General features: G+C 58.0%; 1 protein-coding gene across 3 annotated transcripts in view; it reads left to right on the forward strand.

Moving 5' to 3' along the window:
• Positions 1 to 5,095: 5,095 nt before the first annotated feature.
• SCUBE3 (signal peptide, CUB domain and EGF like domain containing 3) overlaps positions 5,096 to 17,299 on the forward strand; it is a 36,583-nt gene continuing 24,379 nt past the window's right edge. For all 3 annotated transcript variants that reach the window (XM_075555510.1, XM_075555512.1, XM_075555511.1), the window contains exon 1: positions 5,096 to 5,646. In XM_075555510.1, coding sequence (XP_075411625.1) covers positions 5,562 to 5,646 — 85 coding nt within the window. In that variant the 5' untranslated portion in view covers positions 5,096 to 5,561. The remainder of the gene's footprint in view (positions 5,647 to 17,299) is intronic.

Here is a 17,299-nt window from a genome sequence, read left to right on the forward strand (position 1 = left end):
GCAGGTGGGCAGAAGGCAGGTGGCAAAGTGACTCAGGTGTGGGGTGGCAGGGAGGAGGGGTGGGAACACAAGGGGGCTAATAGGAGGTAGCCAAAGTGGTCAGAGGGGAGGCTGGAGCAGGTGTGGACAGCTCAGACCAGGCCACCGCTGCTCCTTGCCTAGGCAGTGGGTCTCTCTGTACAGGCCAGACTGCCGGCCTCCCAGCCTCCGAGGCTGGCGCAGACTTTGAGAGCACCTTCGCTCCCATCCCCTGCTGGGTGGGCAGGGTCAAGGCCCCAGCAGGGTCATCCTCTCCACCAGCCTTTATGATCGCCCTTGTCCTGAACTGACCTTCACCTCTGGTTCTATCTTATCCATCTCCTTGCTCTGTGGAAGAGTCACCCAGAGTCGGCTCGGATTCTCTTCATCCATGACCCCTTCTTGGTTTCTGCTGACTTTTGGAAGCTGTCTGTCTGGGTGCTTCCGTGTCACCTTCAGTTCATCTGTCTTGCAAACCTTGCCTGAAGCTACAACTCCTGAGTAGAAATTATGTTTCTGTTTCTCCTCTATGCCCTGGAAGGCCTAAAAAAATCAAGCTCACTGCCATCGAGGCACTGACACAACCCTCTAGGATAGAGTAGAATTGCCCCCGTGGGTCTCCAACATTTTGACTCTTTTTACGGGAGTGGAAAGCCTCATCTGTCTCCCGTGGAGCAGCTGGTGGTTTTGAGCTGCTGACCTTGCAGTGTTAGCCATCCAAGCACTCTCCCACCAGGTGAGTTGGAGAGGAAGAGTGAGCACAGAGAGGGCAGGGGCAGCTCTGGGCACGCAGTCAGGAGCACTGACCCAGGTCTCTGAAGTCAGAAAGAACATGGCTTCTGGTTCCAGCTCTGCCTCTTAAATGTGTCGCATGGCCTTGGGCAAGTCGCAGCTCCTCTCAGGGAGCAGACAAATGCGATGGCTCACGTCTTCTAAGGCACACTGGTATACTTCTCAGCCTGCACGTGGGTGACGCAGGTTCGATTCCCAGCCAGTGCAGCCACCAGCCGCCTGTCAGTGGAGGCCGGCTTGCTGCTCTGAGGCTGAACAGGTTTCAGCAGAGCTTCTAGCTGGAGACAGACCTGGTGATCTACTTCCCACAGGTAGCCCAGGAACGCCGGATGGATCACGCTGGTCCAAGCCGCAGCCAATCCCGGGATGCCTTAGGACCAGAAGGTGGCTCATTCCACTGTGCACGGTGTGGCCATGAGGCAGTGACCGGTGTGTTGGCATCGATTGCTATCAACAACAAAGTGTCGCCTGCAGTTTGGCTGCTGCGTGGGCTTCCTTGAGCTAGGGTGCTGTCCCACCACCTGTGTGAAGGGGCTGGTCTGCGACCTTCTGCCCGCTCCAAGGTTACCCTGCAGCAATCGCAAGGACTTGCTGGGTCACGGTGGGTCCCAAGGAGGCAGTAAAGAGGGAAGAGGATATATTAGCTTCAGGGTCAGGTCTGGGCCTGACTCATCTTTTCTCAATCTATCATCCTCGCTAAGTGACTTAATCTATTTTCCGTGTTCAGATTCATGAAATAGCCTGGAAGCTGCTGTGTCTTTGTACGGCCTCGTGGGAGGTGGGAGGCCATAGATATTCCAGAGCTACACTACCTGACAAGTAAGCTTCCCCCAGCTCTCTACTACCCGTGGGAATATGGCTGACAGGGCAGGGCAGTGGCAGGAATGTGCGGAATTTTCTTCTCAGGAGGAATTCCTGACAGACAGGGACCTGTTGGAGGGGTAAGATGGAGCCCAGTTGGCTGCACTGGCACCAGCAACATCAAAATCTGGCCCGGAGCAAGACTGCTTCTTGTAGGAAGACCTTGGCTACCCAGCACGGGGCTGAGGAGTCCTGGGAGGATTAAGGACAGTTCTCCCTCACTGCCCCCAAGTTGATGCCAGTTCCAATCACCCCTAGGGGACAGAGTAGAACTGCCCCTACGGGTTTCCGAGTCTCTATGGGAGTAGAAAGCCTCATCTTTTCCCCAAGATGGTTTTGAACTGCTGTCCTTGTGATTAGCAACTCAATTTGCTACCCACAATGCCACCGGGGAGCCTTCATAACAACAGCAGCCTCCACCTTTTAAATGCCTGCTGTGTACCATGTGCTTTCTATACCTCTTCTCATTTCATCAGCCCCAGAACTTCAGGGGGCAGGTGTCCCTTTGTCAGAGAAAACAGAGGTTGCCTGAGCTTGAGCAGCCTGCTGAAGTCACTTGCCTAGGAAGTAAGAGAGCTGGGATTCGAACTGGAGGCTTATTGGAGAGTCTGTCCCATTAGACTCTGATGTCGTTATGGGAAGGAAAGTGGGGCTCAGAGACATGAAATAGGCCCCTCCAGCCCCACCCCCCAAATAGGTACATGACTGGGCAATGGCAGGGTCTGGCACTGGCCTTGGACAGGGGACGCATGCATGCTTCCCACTAGCCTTTCCTACCTATAAGGGAAGGAGGTCCGGTAGATGGGGAGGCTGAGATGCAGGGAGTCATAGCAAAGGCTGGCAGAAGGTGTGCTTGTGGGGACGGCAGGGGAAGGTGTGATCCTGTGGGTGTGGGTGGGACCCCACCCGAGGGATCACTAAGGAGGATGGGAACGGAGGTACCTCCGCCCTGGGCCTCCAACCCAGGCACTTCCCGGTGAAGCCAGAATGAAATGGATGTCAGAAGCATCTCTCAAGGAAAGTGAAAGACAGGAGCTAACTGCAGCCCGAGAGGTGAAATCGGAGGCCTAGGGAACACTGGTCATTTTGCCCCTGCTGGTGCGGGTGTGATCACAATGGTGCCTGGCACTGCTTCTGCACTTGTGAGTCCTGCAGAAGCAGACAGGGCAGAGGGCAATGTGACCTATTCATAGTGCCCCAGCGATAGATGCCCTGCCTCTGCCCCTATGGGCAGCCTTCCAAAGGGCTGGGGTGGGCCGGAGCACAGATATGGAAGGAGGGCTCTCCGGGCCCCAGAGGAGCAGAGGAAACAGACATGGGAGAAGCTGACAGGATGAGGAAGGAGACACCCACCAAGCTCCCAAACATAGAGCAGCTCAGGTAGGGCACCTGCCCAAGTCCCTCTGCCCCTAACCCAGGGCTATGTACACACTTAGAGGAGCAGGAAATCACACGGAACTGGAGCGAAGGCCCCAGATAACCCCTGAACCTAGCCCCACAGAATCCTCCACGTCCACCTCTGCTCAGGGGTAAAGGGCAGGCTGGGGCCACCTTTAGGGACCCAGAAGAACCAATACTAGTACAAGCCCCCTTCACTGTCTTGTGGGGCTTCCTGGCACGTTCCCTCTGCCTCCATATGGATCAGGCCCAGTCTAGCAGCCTCTACATCTTTCTCTCACCCTCTTGTTTGGGATCTGAAGGGTGCAAGTTTGCACTTGTCCCCCAGCAAGACGCATAATTGGTGGCAGCAGGCAAGGCTGCTCCAAGGGGGAGGGGCATGCCAGTGGAATGAAGGGGGGAGGGAAGGAGTCCTCTAGGGACAAGCTGGAAGGGGCCTGGAGACTACCTGGCTCCCACACCATTGGCTCATCCCAGTGGCTACCTCTCCTGCCCTGCACGGGCAAGGGCTCTCAAGGCCACCTCTCCCAGACTTCCCAGGTTTCCACCATGGAGCAAAGCCAACCGGCCTGATTTTCAATTACGGAAACTGAGGCCCCTTGAGAAGGGACTGGTGTGCAAGGTGAATCTCTGTCCCAAGATAGAGTTGGGGCAAGAAGCCCAGATGCCTCAGTGCTTATCCTCCTCATGCCTAGAGAGGGGAGGGCTCCTCTGGGGGTGCCCGGCCTGTACCCCAGCTGACATTAACTGCAGCATCAACTACACTCTGCACTGAGCTCACCTCCGGGAAAGCCTGTGGGTCCCTGGGCGGGCGCTCCGGGAGCTCTCGCTGAGAGGGCAGGCTGGACTCCAGCAGCCTATTTCTGTAGACAACTGGCTCTGACAGCAAGAGAACTGCCTTGGGGTGGGCAGGGTCTCGGGCTGATGGCAGCACAAGCTCCCAGAGAGCTCCTCACCTCCTCCACCTTGCCAGGACCCCCCTCCCCCCAATAGTCTCTGTGGTGGGAGGAGAGAAGGTGCACAGTGGGTGAGTGGGTCAGGGCACTGACCAACCTTGATGGCTTGGGGACACTGCTCCTTCAACGCATGTTAACCCCATTCTAAACACGCCTTTTCTCTATGTGAAGTTGGAGGCATGGAGGGTCAGAACCACGTTTTTTGAACCTATGAGGGCCGGTTTGGAGAGGCAACCTGTGTGTGTGTGTGTGTGTGTGTGTGTCCACAGTCACAGTTCTGTGGGCTAGCTTTGGTCCTGTGCTGAGAGCAAGTGAGAGGATCATTGGCCACCTGGGTAGGGTGGCTCAGCGGGCAGCCTCTCAGGTCTCCACTGCAGGAAGGCTACTTTCTTTTGGGTCCTGAGCTAAGTGGCCTTGGCCTGAAGAATGGAGGGGGGGTGGGGTGGGAGGTTAAGGTTTGGGGGGGCCGCTGGAGCTGTGTCCCGCGTGTTGGCGGGCACGCCTGAGTGTCCTTGAGTCCACGTCGGCCTCGGACTCCTGAAAGATCACGTCCCCTTTGTCTCCTCGTAGGGGGAGCGTGTAGGGGGGGGGGCGTGTGCGTGCAAAGCAGCGCCGCCCGGCCCTCTTCGTCTGCGATTTCGGGGGCCGCACCCTCGCTCCCCCACTCTTTCGGCGGGGAGCGAAGGCGAGCCTCGGCCGGGTGCTGTTTGGTCTGGAGCCAAGCGGGTTTGCATTGATCCATTGATTGTGCGCGGTCTGCGCCTGACCTCCTTGCTCCCGGGGAAGCCGTCTCCATGGAGACCGGGCCCGCTCCCCCAGCTCCGGATTGTAAATTCCTGCAGGCAGCGGCCCGGCAGCCTGGGGAGGGGGCCGCTGCGCCCGGGCGCGCAGGGGGAGCGGCCGCCGCGCCGAGGCCCCATTTGAAAGAAAAAGGGTACGGAAAAGGAGGTGGAGGAGGAGGAGGGGGAGGAGGAAGAAAATCGAAAAGGAGCGAGAAGAGGAGGAGAAAGGAGGAGGAGGAGGAGGAGGAGGAGGAGAAAGGCGAAGAAAAAGAGCCGGAGCCCGAGCGCCCGAGCCAGAGCGCCGGGGGAAGAAAGAGAGGCAGAAAGGGCGTGTTCGTGGCGTCGCGATTCCCCTCCCCTTTCCCTGGTCCCTCGCGCGGGCGCTGCGCGCTCTCCGGGCTGCCGCTCTCTCCGGCGGAGCGCGGTCCCGGGTGGCATTCCACGAGCCGCGCCGCCGCCGTTCGCCGAGCCCGGCGTGGAGAGAGCGGGGTGCCCCTCCGGCCGCCGCGCCCAGCGCCCCTCGCCTCGGCGCGCTCCCCGCCTCGCTCGCGCCGGCGTCCGGCCGGAGGAGCCCGCAGCATCGGGAGCTCGCCGCCCAGGACGCCGCGGCCAGCACCTCGCGCCCGCAGCCCCCAGCCGGGCCCCGGCGGCGCACCCCTTGCCCTTCCCCTTCCCCCCGCCGGCGCGCGGCGTCCCGGCCGGCTTCCGCCCACCGCGGGCTGTGAGACCTGCCCCGAGGCGCAAAGCTCCGGCCATGGGCTCGGGGCGCGTGCCCGGGCTCTGCCTGCTGGTCCTGCTGGTCCACGCCCGAGCCGCCCAGCACAGCAAAGCCGCGCAAGGTAAGGAAGCAGGGGCGCGGGGCTGGGGAGCCCGAGGCCGGGGCGCCATTCCCAAGGGGCAGGGCAGGTGCTGGGATGAGTGCTGCTGTCAGGACTCGGCCCGGGGCGCCCGGACTCCCCAGCGGCGGACCTGGGCTCGGGTAGGGGTGGGGGTGAGGGGTGCGCCCAGAGATAACGGCCGGAGGAGCCAGAAGTTGGGGGCGCGATGTAACCGGTGCCCTCGCTGCCACCCTAAGCCTCCGCCCGAGTGTGAGGGCCGCCTCCCTACATACACACTGTCGGAAACTTAACGTGGTGGCCCGGAGGGACAGCGTGGACGCTTTTCAGCCACGCGCCAAGTATCCCTTGCTCGCACCGCAGCCTTTTATGCAAAGTTAGCCCGCAAAGTTTAAAGTTGCTGTCCTATCGGTGGGCGCATGCTAGGGAGAAGAGGATCCTGGGCGGAAAAACCCAACTGCTCGCCTCTCACTGCATGTTAGGGGGCTGCGGAGGGGAAGAGAATTTTCTGTGACTGGCTCACAGCAAGAATGTTGTGTTTCTGCCTCTTTGGGGGGAAATCGCTTTCGTCTTGCCCGGCTTTCATTTCTTATCATAATATTTATTTATCAAGACCTCGGGTTTCCAGTTCCATTTAAATCCAGGTCAAAATTGCATTAAAATAACAAAGTAAAATTCCAGGCTCCCGAGCTCTGACAGATCCCTCTAGGAATTAAGGAGAGAGAGAGAGAGCCCGGAGGCCCTCCCGCCCCCACCGCAGACCCACCCCGGGCTCCTTGACTCTGCAGCTCCCAAAGCCCAGCACTTTCCAACTCGCCGGCTGTGCTGGCCGAAATCGTTCCGGAGTGAAGACAGTCGTCTTGGGGCCAGCTTCCCCTCCCCCTTGACCTTTTTGCCTCCCCCTCCCCCATTGCACCCTTACCAATGAAGAGATTTATGTGGCCCCAAAAGAAAATTCCTCCTCAGGCGCCAAGGCTTGGCCCAGGAGCTACTGTTTCTGCCTCTTGCGCCAGGGGCACCCGAAGCCAAGCTGGGGTGAGGAAGTGGCCAGAAGGGAAAGTTGAACTTGGGAGTTAGGGAAGCCCGAGTGTCTGGCTGTGAGGTCACTGTGTCCTGGCTTCAGTTTGAGCAGTGGGCTCTTTGGCTGCTCTGGGCACAGATGGGCTCCTGCTCAGTTGAAAGGAAGACCCGCCCACCCCCCCTCATAGAGACCCTCCTCTCCCACAGCTCTGGGTTTTCCCGGAAACTCTCTCCCTCTGCACCCTGCCCACTACAGGACTGGAGCCCCAGAACCCCTCCCTCACCTGTCAGAGACTGTATCCTTCCCACTCCAACTGCCCCCCCCCCCGCTCCCCCCCCTCCCTGGTTTCAGCCAGCCCACCACCCTGTCCATCCGCAGCTGGGGGCAGCCCCTCTCCCTACCGTGGGGTTGCCCGTGTCCTTGTAAACAAAGCTGGCTTTTGTCCTGTGCTCTGACTTAATCAAAAGGTGGAATTGGCCAGGGAGTTTGGTCGGAAAGCAGGAGCAGATTCTGGACAGCCATCTAGACACAAGATAAGGGCCTCTTTCAAGTTGGAGCCAGTGTCCCTGGGGGCCTAGTGAGGTGGGGGGCTGGAGAGCAAGCAGTCTATATGAGGGGGTCCCAGGGACAGATGAAGACCCCCAGAAGGGACAGGTGCTAGGAAGCCATGGCCCTTAAGCCTGGGAGGTGGCCCCCACCTTCAGGGACAGAAGGACTGAGAATTCCTCCCAGATGCTCCAGGACTCCCTCATTCACTGGACACCTTGCTGGTGCTGTGGGGAGTGCAGGGAGGGTGGAGACCCCTGAGCATCTTTGCACACACTCTCCCACCAGCGCTTGCTCCCAGGAGCTTGGTGTAGAATGGTAGCCCCTCCTTTCAGCCACTTTTGACCCTGCTCTTCAGGAAATCTATAACCCGGACTGCTCTGTCCAGGGCAGTCTCTGGACCCAGATCTGTAGGCAGAGGCTGTAGGACAGACAAGGTCTGATCCCGCAGAGCAGCCTGACAACCTTACCCAGGGACTGAGAAGGCTACTCTTGCCCCCATGTAGACCCCGCAAACATCACCAGTGCTGGGAATTAGCCCTTTAGTGAGACAGGCTTGGAAATGAAGCTCTGGCAGGTCTTTAAAATGCAAGCACCCTTTTGCCAGCATCTTGCTTGGAGTTAGTGGGTCTTCTGGTATGTGGGTCCCTGTCCTTTTTCTGTGGTGGGTCCACAGTGGAGAAAAGCCAGGCCCGGAGCCCTATGTGTAAAAGGGCACGCGCTTGCACAAGAAAGAGAGAGAGAGAGAGAACTGCCTCCCCAGGGAACATTGTATGGCGCTCGTGTGTGTGTGTGTGTGTGTGTGTGTGTGTGTGTGTGTATGCAGGCATGCACAGCCTCCCCAGGGAATGTGGCTGGTGCTGGGTGTGAACTGGCTGTGTGAGTGCCCTCCAGGCTGATGGGTGGAGGAGTGGTGGGGAGCTCGTGTGACTGAGCGAGCAAGCAGGAGTGTACATGGTTTTGAGTTTTGTTCAGTGCCCGTCTGTGTATTTTAAAGTAGACAGACTGGATAACCAAGATGATTGTTAACTTAAAAGCATTAATTTGCTTTGCTTTTTTGGAGGAGGGGGGAGAGGGGGCAGCAGTGGTTTAAAAGACCTCATACTTGCAAGGGCTCAGGTTTCAGCAGAATGAAAAGGTCTGGGGTGGGGGTGGGGGGAGGGTGGGGTGAGGGGCCCCCCGTGGGCAGGGAAACCATCCCTGTCCCCTGAGCCAAGGCTCCTGGTGAGCTAGCCTGGTCATTCCTTTCACCTGGTTGTTTGCCTCCTCCTGCACAGAGTTTTGATAAAGTCGTGTATTTAGAGTTTCCAAGTAACGCCGCCATCCCGGGCACAGAGAGCTTTCATCTGGTGGGAACAGGGTCTCTCTGTCTCCACGTGTCTCTCTGGGTCTCTGTCTGAGGGTATGTGTGTCTCCCTCTTTCTCCCCAGCCCCCACCCCCACCCCTCTCGTCTCCTTTCATGTGGCTGTGTTCTCCTGGGCTCCTGTGGCTGGCCCTTACAGTGAGGGGACTGTTCCTCCCAGGCCCTCCCTCCACAATATGCGATGCAAACCGTAACCGTGAGGGTGGCCCCGCGGACAGCGACTCCTGCCTATACTCTGTCCAGGCTGCCCTGGAGAGACAGCCGGACAGAGAAACCGAGAGACTGACCCACTCTCCCTCCCTCTCTCCAGGCTGATCTTCAGTCTGTTCCCTCTCCCAGCCCCTCTGAAGGGGTGAGGAAGGAGGAGGGGTTGAGTTCTTAGAAATTCCTCCTGATTCCCTTTGACCTCTCTTCTCTCAATGACATCTTCTCCCTCCGGGCTTGGGGTGGGGGTGGGGGGGAAGCCTGCAAATGTGTGTGTGTGACATTTTTTTTGTCTGCCCTCTGCTTCCCACCCTTCATCTCCGGGGACTGTAGGCTGGAACGAGAGAGGGGCTGAGAGACCCTAAGCAGAGAAAGCTCCAGCAGCAGCCCCCAACCCCATGGGATTGAGATTGTTTTGTACTGCCTTTAGGAATCTGAGCACCCAGGAGAACCGGTGGGAGGTGTTGTAAAAGGAGCCTGGCCGGGTGTGAGTTTGGGAGTGGGAGTGTGTGCCGGAGGGGGGCGGGTGGGGGGGCTGCAGGAAGAGGAAGGAGGAAGTGAAGCAACTTGCAGTTTTGTTTCCCTTGGAAAAGGAAAGAAATGGAATGGCTTGGTCCAGTGCCTGGGTGGGAGCAGGGAGCAGAGGACCTAGACTCTGTGGAGAAGAAGTGGGTGGAAGGAAGAGCTGGCTGCCCCGAAGCCCCTCCACCCCCGCCTCCAGCTTAGGCCCTGCGTGTCAGGGTGTGGACCTCCTGTGACAGCCTGTGCCCCAGCACATGAAAGAGTCCCTGTCAGGCCTGGAAACTCCAACGCTGTGCTGAGGCTGGCAGTGCCCGCAGAGGCCCAGACCTGGGGGCTGCTGCTCTCAGCTGTGCAATGAGGAGGCAGAAGTGTGGAGACCCAGGGCCTGGGGGAACCACAACCAGGGGGTGTCTGGGGCAGAGGAGGGAGTTGCCTGGACAAAGGTGACAAAGACCTGTTTCCCTCCCTCAGTGACCCCTCCATTCCCAGGCTGGTCACTCTCCTCTTCCCAGACGCATACGGGGCCAACCTCAAAGGGCATGGTGGGGGTGGGGGTGGGGGGTTTGAGGCTCCCAAAAGGAAATCATGGGAATCCCCTTCCTCACTTGTACAATGGACAAGCGTGTCTGTAGGACCCATTTTCCACCTCTGAGAGCCTGCGCCTCTCATGGAAAGATGGGACACCTCCTTGCTGAGGGCCAGCCTCAGCCCTGGAGAGAGAGACACACACATACACTCCCCCTACATGGTTATTCCTTTCTTCAAGTTTCCAGGGCCTCCAATTCCTGTTAGTTCTTCCTGTGTCCTTAAGTGAGGCCTTTGCCTTGGGAAACAGCCCTGGAACCAGCAGCAGGAGGGCCCGTGTGCGGGCAGCCAGTGAAGTTGGGCAATGGGACTGAAATGTCGGGAACTAACTAGAGATCCCCATTTCCTTGGCCCCACACCATCTTCTCAGCCCCCAGATTAGTCCTCTGTATTCGGCCCATCTCCTGGATAGCACCCCTCTGCAGACTAAGGCCTTGTTTTGTTCTCTCTGAATTTAAAAGGTTAAATTGGTTCTGCTCCCTGGCGAAGGACCCTGCACCCGCAGGGTTTTCAGTGGCTGTTTTCTCTGAAGATCACCAGGCCTTTCTTCCAAGGCACCTCTGAGTAGACGAGACCTTTCAGCCGCTAGGCTGGCCTCTGAGTGCGCTGATTGAGTGCACAGCCCACTGTGAGGATGGGTGTTGCCATTTAACTGCACGGGGAGGTGAGGGGGGCGGACGGTGATGATCCCTACAGAGGATGCTGTGGCCCTCCCTCTTAGCTCTGGTTTCCCTGGGCTTCAGCCACAGCCATAGAGGGATGTGGGGTTTGGATCTCAGAGCTAGGCTAGAGGCTCCCCAGGTCTCGTCACTGATGGTGATGGGTATGGGAAGACATGCACAGGAGCCGCTGGGCCAGAGGGAAGGACCGGGATAAGGAAACAGGTCTGAGGAATCCTGGGGTGAGGGTGGAGTGTCAGGTGTGTGGGGGTGGGGCGCTGCTGGGCAAAGGTTGCCTAAAGACTGGACCCTGGGGAGCAGGTTTACAGAGAGGACGTTTTTACAAGTTTCTAATTATATTTATTTGGAGTTTTCCTCTGGCGGTTTGAAGCTGTTAGCGGCAGGAACCTGTATCCCTGGTGTTTGTTTTTGTTTCTAACCACCTGCTTGGCCCCAGCATAGTGGATCTGAGGCAGACGACACCTGCCCACTGCTGGGGGTCCTGCCCTTCCCTTCCCACTGCAACCCGTCTGCACCTACCGTGCCATACCGCCCTCCTGCCCTCCTCTCTTGCTGCCCCCATGTCTGAAGCTTCAGTCCTGCTATGGATTCTTCCTTCCTAGGAGCGTCCCAAATTTCAGTCCCCATTCTGTTCCTTGGGTTTTACTGGATGCCCATGAATGTGGACAGAAAGCAGTGTGCAGGGGACTGGGCGTCAGCAGCCCCGGGTGCTTGCTCTGCATGAGCTGGTGGCCCCTGCCTGGGATACCCACTCTGTATATCGACAAGCAGGTCTATTTGAAGTCCAAATGAAATAACTTTATACTCTTGTTCCCAACCCAACCCACTGTCACCGTTAATCCCAACTCATAGCGTCCCTCTACAGGGTTCCAAACTGTTCATCTTCATGGGAGCAGACAGCCTCACCATCGATTTGGGAAGAGAAGAATGCCCCCTCAGGCAGCCCCCCAATCTGGAAATCCAGACCTGTTTCTACCTCCGACCTGCCTCTGTGCCCCTCACTTTCCAGTGCCTACCTGGCCTCCCTCCCCGTGCTCAATCCCTGCCCCACACATCCTCTGAAGGCCTGAGGCAGGGATGTTGGCCTTGTCCACCGGGAAAGAAAGGCAGTGCCCGCCCGCCTATTTGGCATTCAGATGAGCAAAGAATACCAGTGGCTCTTCCTGGCTGCTCAGCTGGGTAGGCTAAGCATCTGTGAGAGGCAAAGGAATGTTCTCAAGAGAAGAATGGAGCTCTCCTTGGGGGTCAAAGAACAGCCATCTGACAGGTTCACGAGAGTTTCTCTCTAGGCCCCTCGCCCCTGCCCAGGTCTCTTCCAGGCTGAGTAGGGGCCCAGACCCCCGCCAAGGTGACGTCACAGTGCCCCACCAGTTCAAACGAGGAAGACACCTGAGAAGCTGGAGCTAGGGGTCAGACAACAAGCATCGATATGCTGCGAGTCTCAGTTGGCCACCAGTAGTCTGCCTACCAGGGGAGTTCTCGTTCAGGCTGGGAACCTCTCTCTGATGGATGGATGGACAGGGTGCTCTAGACGGAAAGCCTGTAGCTTTTCCAGATGACTGCTGAGGGCTCTGCTGCCCTGTGATGGACTGATCTCAAGTTTTTGTCTGGCCCGAGCATTCACCAAGTGGGTGCTTTTAGCGGGCATCTCGCCTTTTCTGAGTTTCCTGACCTTTGCTCTAGGACTCAGCCTCCTAGGACCTCCTTCCATCTGGAGAAGCTGTGAGGTCACAGGAGAGAGAAGAGGAGCCCTTTCTCTCTGGGGTAGCACGGAGGAGAGAGGATGCCCCCGACATGGCCCGCCCACCCACCCACCTGTCCATCCACCCTTGGTTCATCAGTATTCGCCGATGGCAGTGTCTTGTCAGGGCTGAGTACCCAGCACCTAGCACAGTGCTTGGCATGACACAGGTAACTCAGGTAACATCTTGGCTGGACGGTCGAATGCACGTGCTCAGCTCTTAGTCTAGGCACAGCATGGCAACTAGAGTGCTCATCCACCTTTAAAGATTCATAAGCCTTGGCCTCATGGAGAGTCCGTAGGGAGGTGATTCACATATACTAAACGCTAAATCATGGTGTTGGGAAGGAAAACTCTCGAATGTAGTGTGGATTTCCAGAAAAGAACGCTGCAAATCTGTCTTGGAAGAATGCAGCCAGTGTGCTCCTCAGCAGTGAGGATGGCCAGACTTCATCTCGTGTGCTCTGGGCATGTTATCCGGTCCCTGAAAGAGGATGGCTTACTTGGTAGAGGGGCAGGAAAAAAGACCCCCCCCCCCTCAGCAAGATGGGTCAACAAAGTGGCTGCCAGGCGGGCTCAAATGATGCCGAAGATGGCGCAGGACCGGGCACCGTTTCATTCTGTTATGCACAGTCACCTGAGTTGGAGCCAACACAACAGCACCTAACAAAGACGGAGGTGACATGATTGTGCAAGGCAGGAAGGGCAGGGGGCCGGGGGACCTGACAGACAAAGGCACGAGGACGAAAGAGTACATCGGAGAAGACAGAGCTGTCAGGCAGCTTCCCAGACGTGGCGCCTGAGCTGGGTCCTTAGCACTAGGGGAGATTTGGAGACATTTAAAGAGGGGGACATAGGGGAGTGAGAAACACCCCCCCAAAAAACATCCTGAGCAGACCTGGCGGGGACAGCAAGTATGGTACAGACGTGTGGGCAGGTGCTTTGGGTCTTCTCGTGGGCCACCCAATTTGCTCGCAGTCCCTCCCGCCCGTTTCTGCCGTGGATGGCAAGGGCCGGTTGGCGTGACCTATGGCTGTCAGCCTTCCCTGCGCCTGCCTTCCTGTTCACATCCACTTGGTATTCCCCGAGCCGGCCTGATGGCGAGGGAGAGGAGGGATCCGCCCTGCGGGTCCTCATGTTTCCCGTTTAGCATGCACGTTCCCGTCCCCCAGAAGGGACGATTCGGACCACCTCCCATCCTGGTTGGTGACTGTGACGTCTCAGGTGAGTGACAGAGAAGAAGACCCTGAAGATGGATTGGCACCGTGGTTACCGCAGGGTCACATGCAACGCAGCATGTTATCATAGGGGTTCCTGGGTGGTGCCAACAGTTAAGTGGCTACTGCCTGAAAGGTTGGCAGGGCCTCAGAAGAGGTCTGGTGAGTCACTTCTGACCCCCTTTATGGGGCCCCTGTTCATTCTCCCCCAAAACACACAACAGGGCGCTGTGGGTTAGAATCACTCAAACAGAAACCAGTTCCCTGTGATAGTAATTGACCCTTTCTGGTCTTCTGTCTGGTCCCCCTGCCGCCTCCCCATCTCCCCCACCCCGCCTGTCCCCTCCCCCCCAGCAAAGTGCATGGTGCTCTCTGCTGGACACCGGAGCAAATCCAGTGGGATTTCCCAATGGTGCTGGGAGGGCTGCCACAGGCTGGAACCTGTGCCTTCGTGCCAGGCCTGGGTGAGGCAGGGGACGCTCAGATCCCCTGGCATCTTGGCAGCCGCCATTCTCCCTGGCCTTGCCCTCCACTCAGGCTCAGTGGGTGCCCTGGGGTGTGAGCTCTCCACGGTCTTCCCAGCTGGCGCCGCCCCCTCCTTGGGCGGGTCCCAGCCCAGGAGCATCGACAGTGGTAGGGGCACCCCAAGGATGTGTCCTCTGGAAATTCTCAGCAGCCTTTCCTTACAACTGGGCTCCAAGGAGAGGGTGTGAAGGGGGAGGGGCTGAGGAAGGCTGCTGGGGAGGGGCTTAGGAGGGGCATAATAACAGTTTACCTTTACTGAGCTCTCACTGGTTGCCCCCCTTAGTACTAAGTGCTTGGTGGGGATTAGCTCACCGGATGCTCTGGAAGCGGGGGTGGGGGGGGTGGGGGTGGGGGGGGTGGGGGGGTGTATTATCATTCTCATTGTAGAGATGGGCAGGTGAGCTGAGAGGCTGGCCCAGGACCACCCGGCCACTGGGAACTCAATCTGAGCTGCCAGGGCCACTCAAGAACTCCTCATAGCCACTCGGGCCAACTGCTGGCCCTGGCCCTCGGTGCCGGTTTGGGACAGTGGTTCAGGCCCATCGTGGCCTGTGTTGGGGAAGGGAGGCAGGCAGTCACCCAGCCTCACCCAGAGACCCACATGGAGCTGGTTCAGTTCCCCAGGGAATTCCAGGGGGTGGCCAGGGTTGAGAACCAGTGGTCTACACTAGCCCGCGTCGTACCGAATCTGCCCGTCTGTATGTGAGGCTAGCTGGTAACCACCCGAGGATGGGCTGAGATGACACTGTGCCACATATGTTTAAAGAGCCTCTGCCAGCTCAGTGCTGGGTGGGGGTTTCGGGCGTGGTGGGAGTGGTGAGAGGAGGAGAGGATGCTGGGTATAACGGGAGTCCCTGGTGGTGTTATGGCTTCGAGTTGGGCCGCTGACCTCAAGATCAGTGGTTGGAAACCCCCAGCCGCTCCCTGGGAGAAAGATGAGGCTTTCTACTCCTGGGAACAGTGAACAGTCTCACTAACCCAGGGGCAGTTCCGCCTTGTCCGTTGGGGTTGCGTTAGAATCAACTCGATGCCAATGGACTTGGGTTTGGGTTTGACAGCTCAGCACAGCCTTAGGCCAGATCTACTTCAACCCTCCCCACCCCCGCCCCCACCCCCCACCCCCCACATGCACATGGGTGATGAGTCTCTCCGGGTCTCCATCGAGTGTGCAGCCCAGTCGCTTTGAAGTATCAACAATAGCTGCAAATGAGCAAGGCCAATGGCCCCAGGGCCAGGAAGAGCTCTGGGAAGACAATGTGGAGCCAGACTTATTAGTTGGCCACTGTGGCTGGAGGAGAGAGCCCATCTCCAGGGTGCGGAATGGGAGGTGGCTGAGGCTGGCAGAGGGAATCGGGAGAGAGAATGCGTCCCAAAGCAGAGACTTGGTGGGGGGGGGGGGGAACGCTAAGTGATCTGAGCAAGGAGACTGAGGGAGAGACGCAAGATGGCCGGGGAAGTGGACTGCTGGGGTGCGGGGTGGGAGCCGCGGCCATTGGGAGCTTGGGTGAAGCACAGGCTGGTTCCCACCGCCTCCTGAGCCTGGGACAGCCCCAGGGGAGGAGCTTCCCCACACACATCCAAGCTGCCCTGCAGGGGCAGAGATGGCCAGAGACAAGGATGAGAAGCAGGCTCAGAGGAAGATGAGCAGGGTGCATGTAAGACGTCAGCGTGTCTGAGGCCGGGAAGAGAAAGACGGACGGGTTCTGCCTGTGCCTCGAAGACTCGCAAGGTTATCCCAGGTGGTCAGCCCCATCGTGTCTCTACAGAAGAGGGGCGCCGATGGCAGGCGCTGGCATTGCACCCCGCCCAAACACCCGAAGCCCGTCTTTGGGAGAAGTTTACCATCATGGGGCTTGGACAACGCAAGTTGTGCTCGGTCATTTACAATTTACCTTACGACAAGGGACAATACAAGTGCGCCGCCTGCCTCCCTTGCACCCACGAAAGGTGGCTTGTGATGCACCCCAAGGGCTCCCCAACCCCAGAGACTTCTCTTCCCTGGAGCACGCAGTCTGCCTGGGCTCGTGGAGGCGCGGAGATAGGAAAGCGTCCGTTGTTAACTCACCGCTGGCTCTCTCACGGCTGGCGGCGGAAACGGCTGTGGTGAACATAAAGTGCTTGGTAGCGCCCAGGGCATGTGCCATCCTTCCACTGTGATCCACACCTCCAGATCAGCCTGCCCCTGCTTCTCCTCCGGGACCCGAACAGGAACAAACGCTGATGGCCTGGAGCTCTTTGAGGATTGCAGTTAGCCATGAAAAAAATAGATTTTCCCCTCCTGGCGTGTGTACGTGAGATGTGGGGATAGAGGGCAAGAGATTGAACTTCCAGGAACCTGTCTGTTCACACGTTTAGCTGCACTTGAACGTGACTTTGCTTCCGACTGTCAAAGTCTGATCCAACTTCCAAAATGCCGATCCTCAACCCCGTCCCACCCCCCAACCCAGACAGGGCTGTGCTGTTTTAATTAATGTTTTCTATTTTGCTTCTCTGGGTTCTAGTATCCATTACAATGGCTGCACAGAACTCACAGACAAAAGTCATGATTAAAGGATTTATTAAGGAAGTTCACAAGCCATCATGCCGGTGAGAAATGCCTGGGATGACTGCTCATCAGGACAAGTTACAAAGTTCTTGCAGGTCTGCTAATAAATGCCCAAAGGGGCCTACCACGCCACTAGAAGCCTCAACCCAAAGGGGATAGCAAACCCAGTTCCCTGAATTACTACGTGCCAGAGGTTCCCTGCGCCAGTTAAGCGCAGCCCCAAGGCTCTCAGCTCCACTTCTGTGGGTGGGCTTCCTGAATTAAGGGCCCCGAGCACCCCCTCTGGAAGCCAGCTTCCTGCATGCAAAGCACCCGGTTTCAGTTTCATGTGCTCTGGGGATGTCCATCACTCCATTCCACACTCTGGCTCCTGGTCCTGCTGCTGCCCCTCCGATGTCATAGCTGTCTTCTGGATCCAGGAGGTTCACGGTGCAGAGGACACGCTCCACGCTGGCTCTTGCTGGCCATGAGCTCCCTCTTCCCGCTGCTCTGGGGGCTCACTTTTATGCGCAGCAGCAGCAGGATGGCACCACTCCAAGGAATCCTGCCGGTGTCTCCCCACACTTTCCTACCAGACACATGCACGAGAAGGTTGTTTGGTGGGCGGGCATTAGAGACTGGGCTAAGAGGCACTGCTGTCTGCAAGGGGCCTCCCTTATTCAGAATGCCCCCAGACCAGAGCTGCCCCATGGAACTTTCTGGAATG

The sequence above is a fragment of the Tenrec ecaudatus genome, chromosome 7 (assembly GCF_050624435.1).
Source record: "Tenrec ecaudatus isolate mTenEca1 chromosome 7, mTenEca1.hap1, whole genome shotgun sequence".
Lineage (NCBI taxonomy): Eukaryota > Metazoa > Chordata > Mammalia > Afrosoricida > Tenrecidae > Tenrec > Tenrec ecaudatus.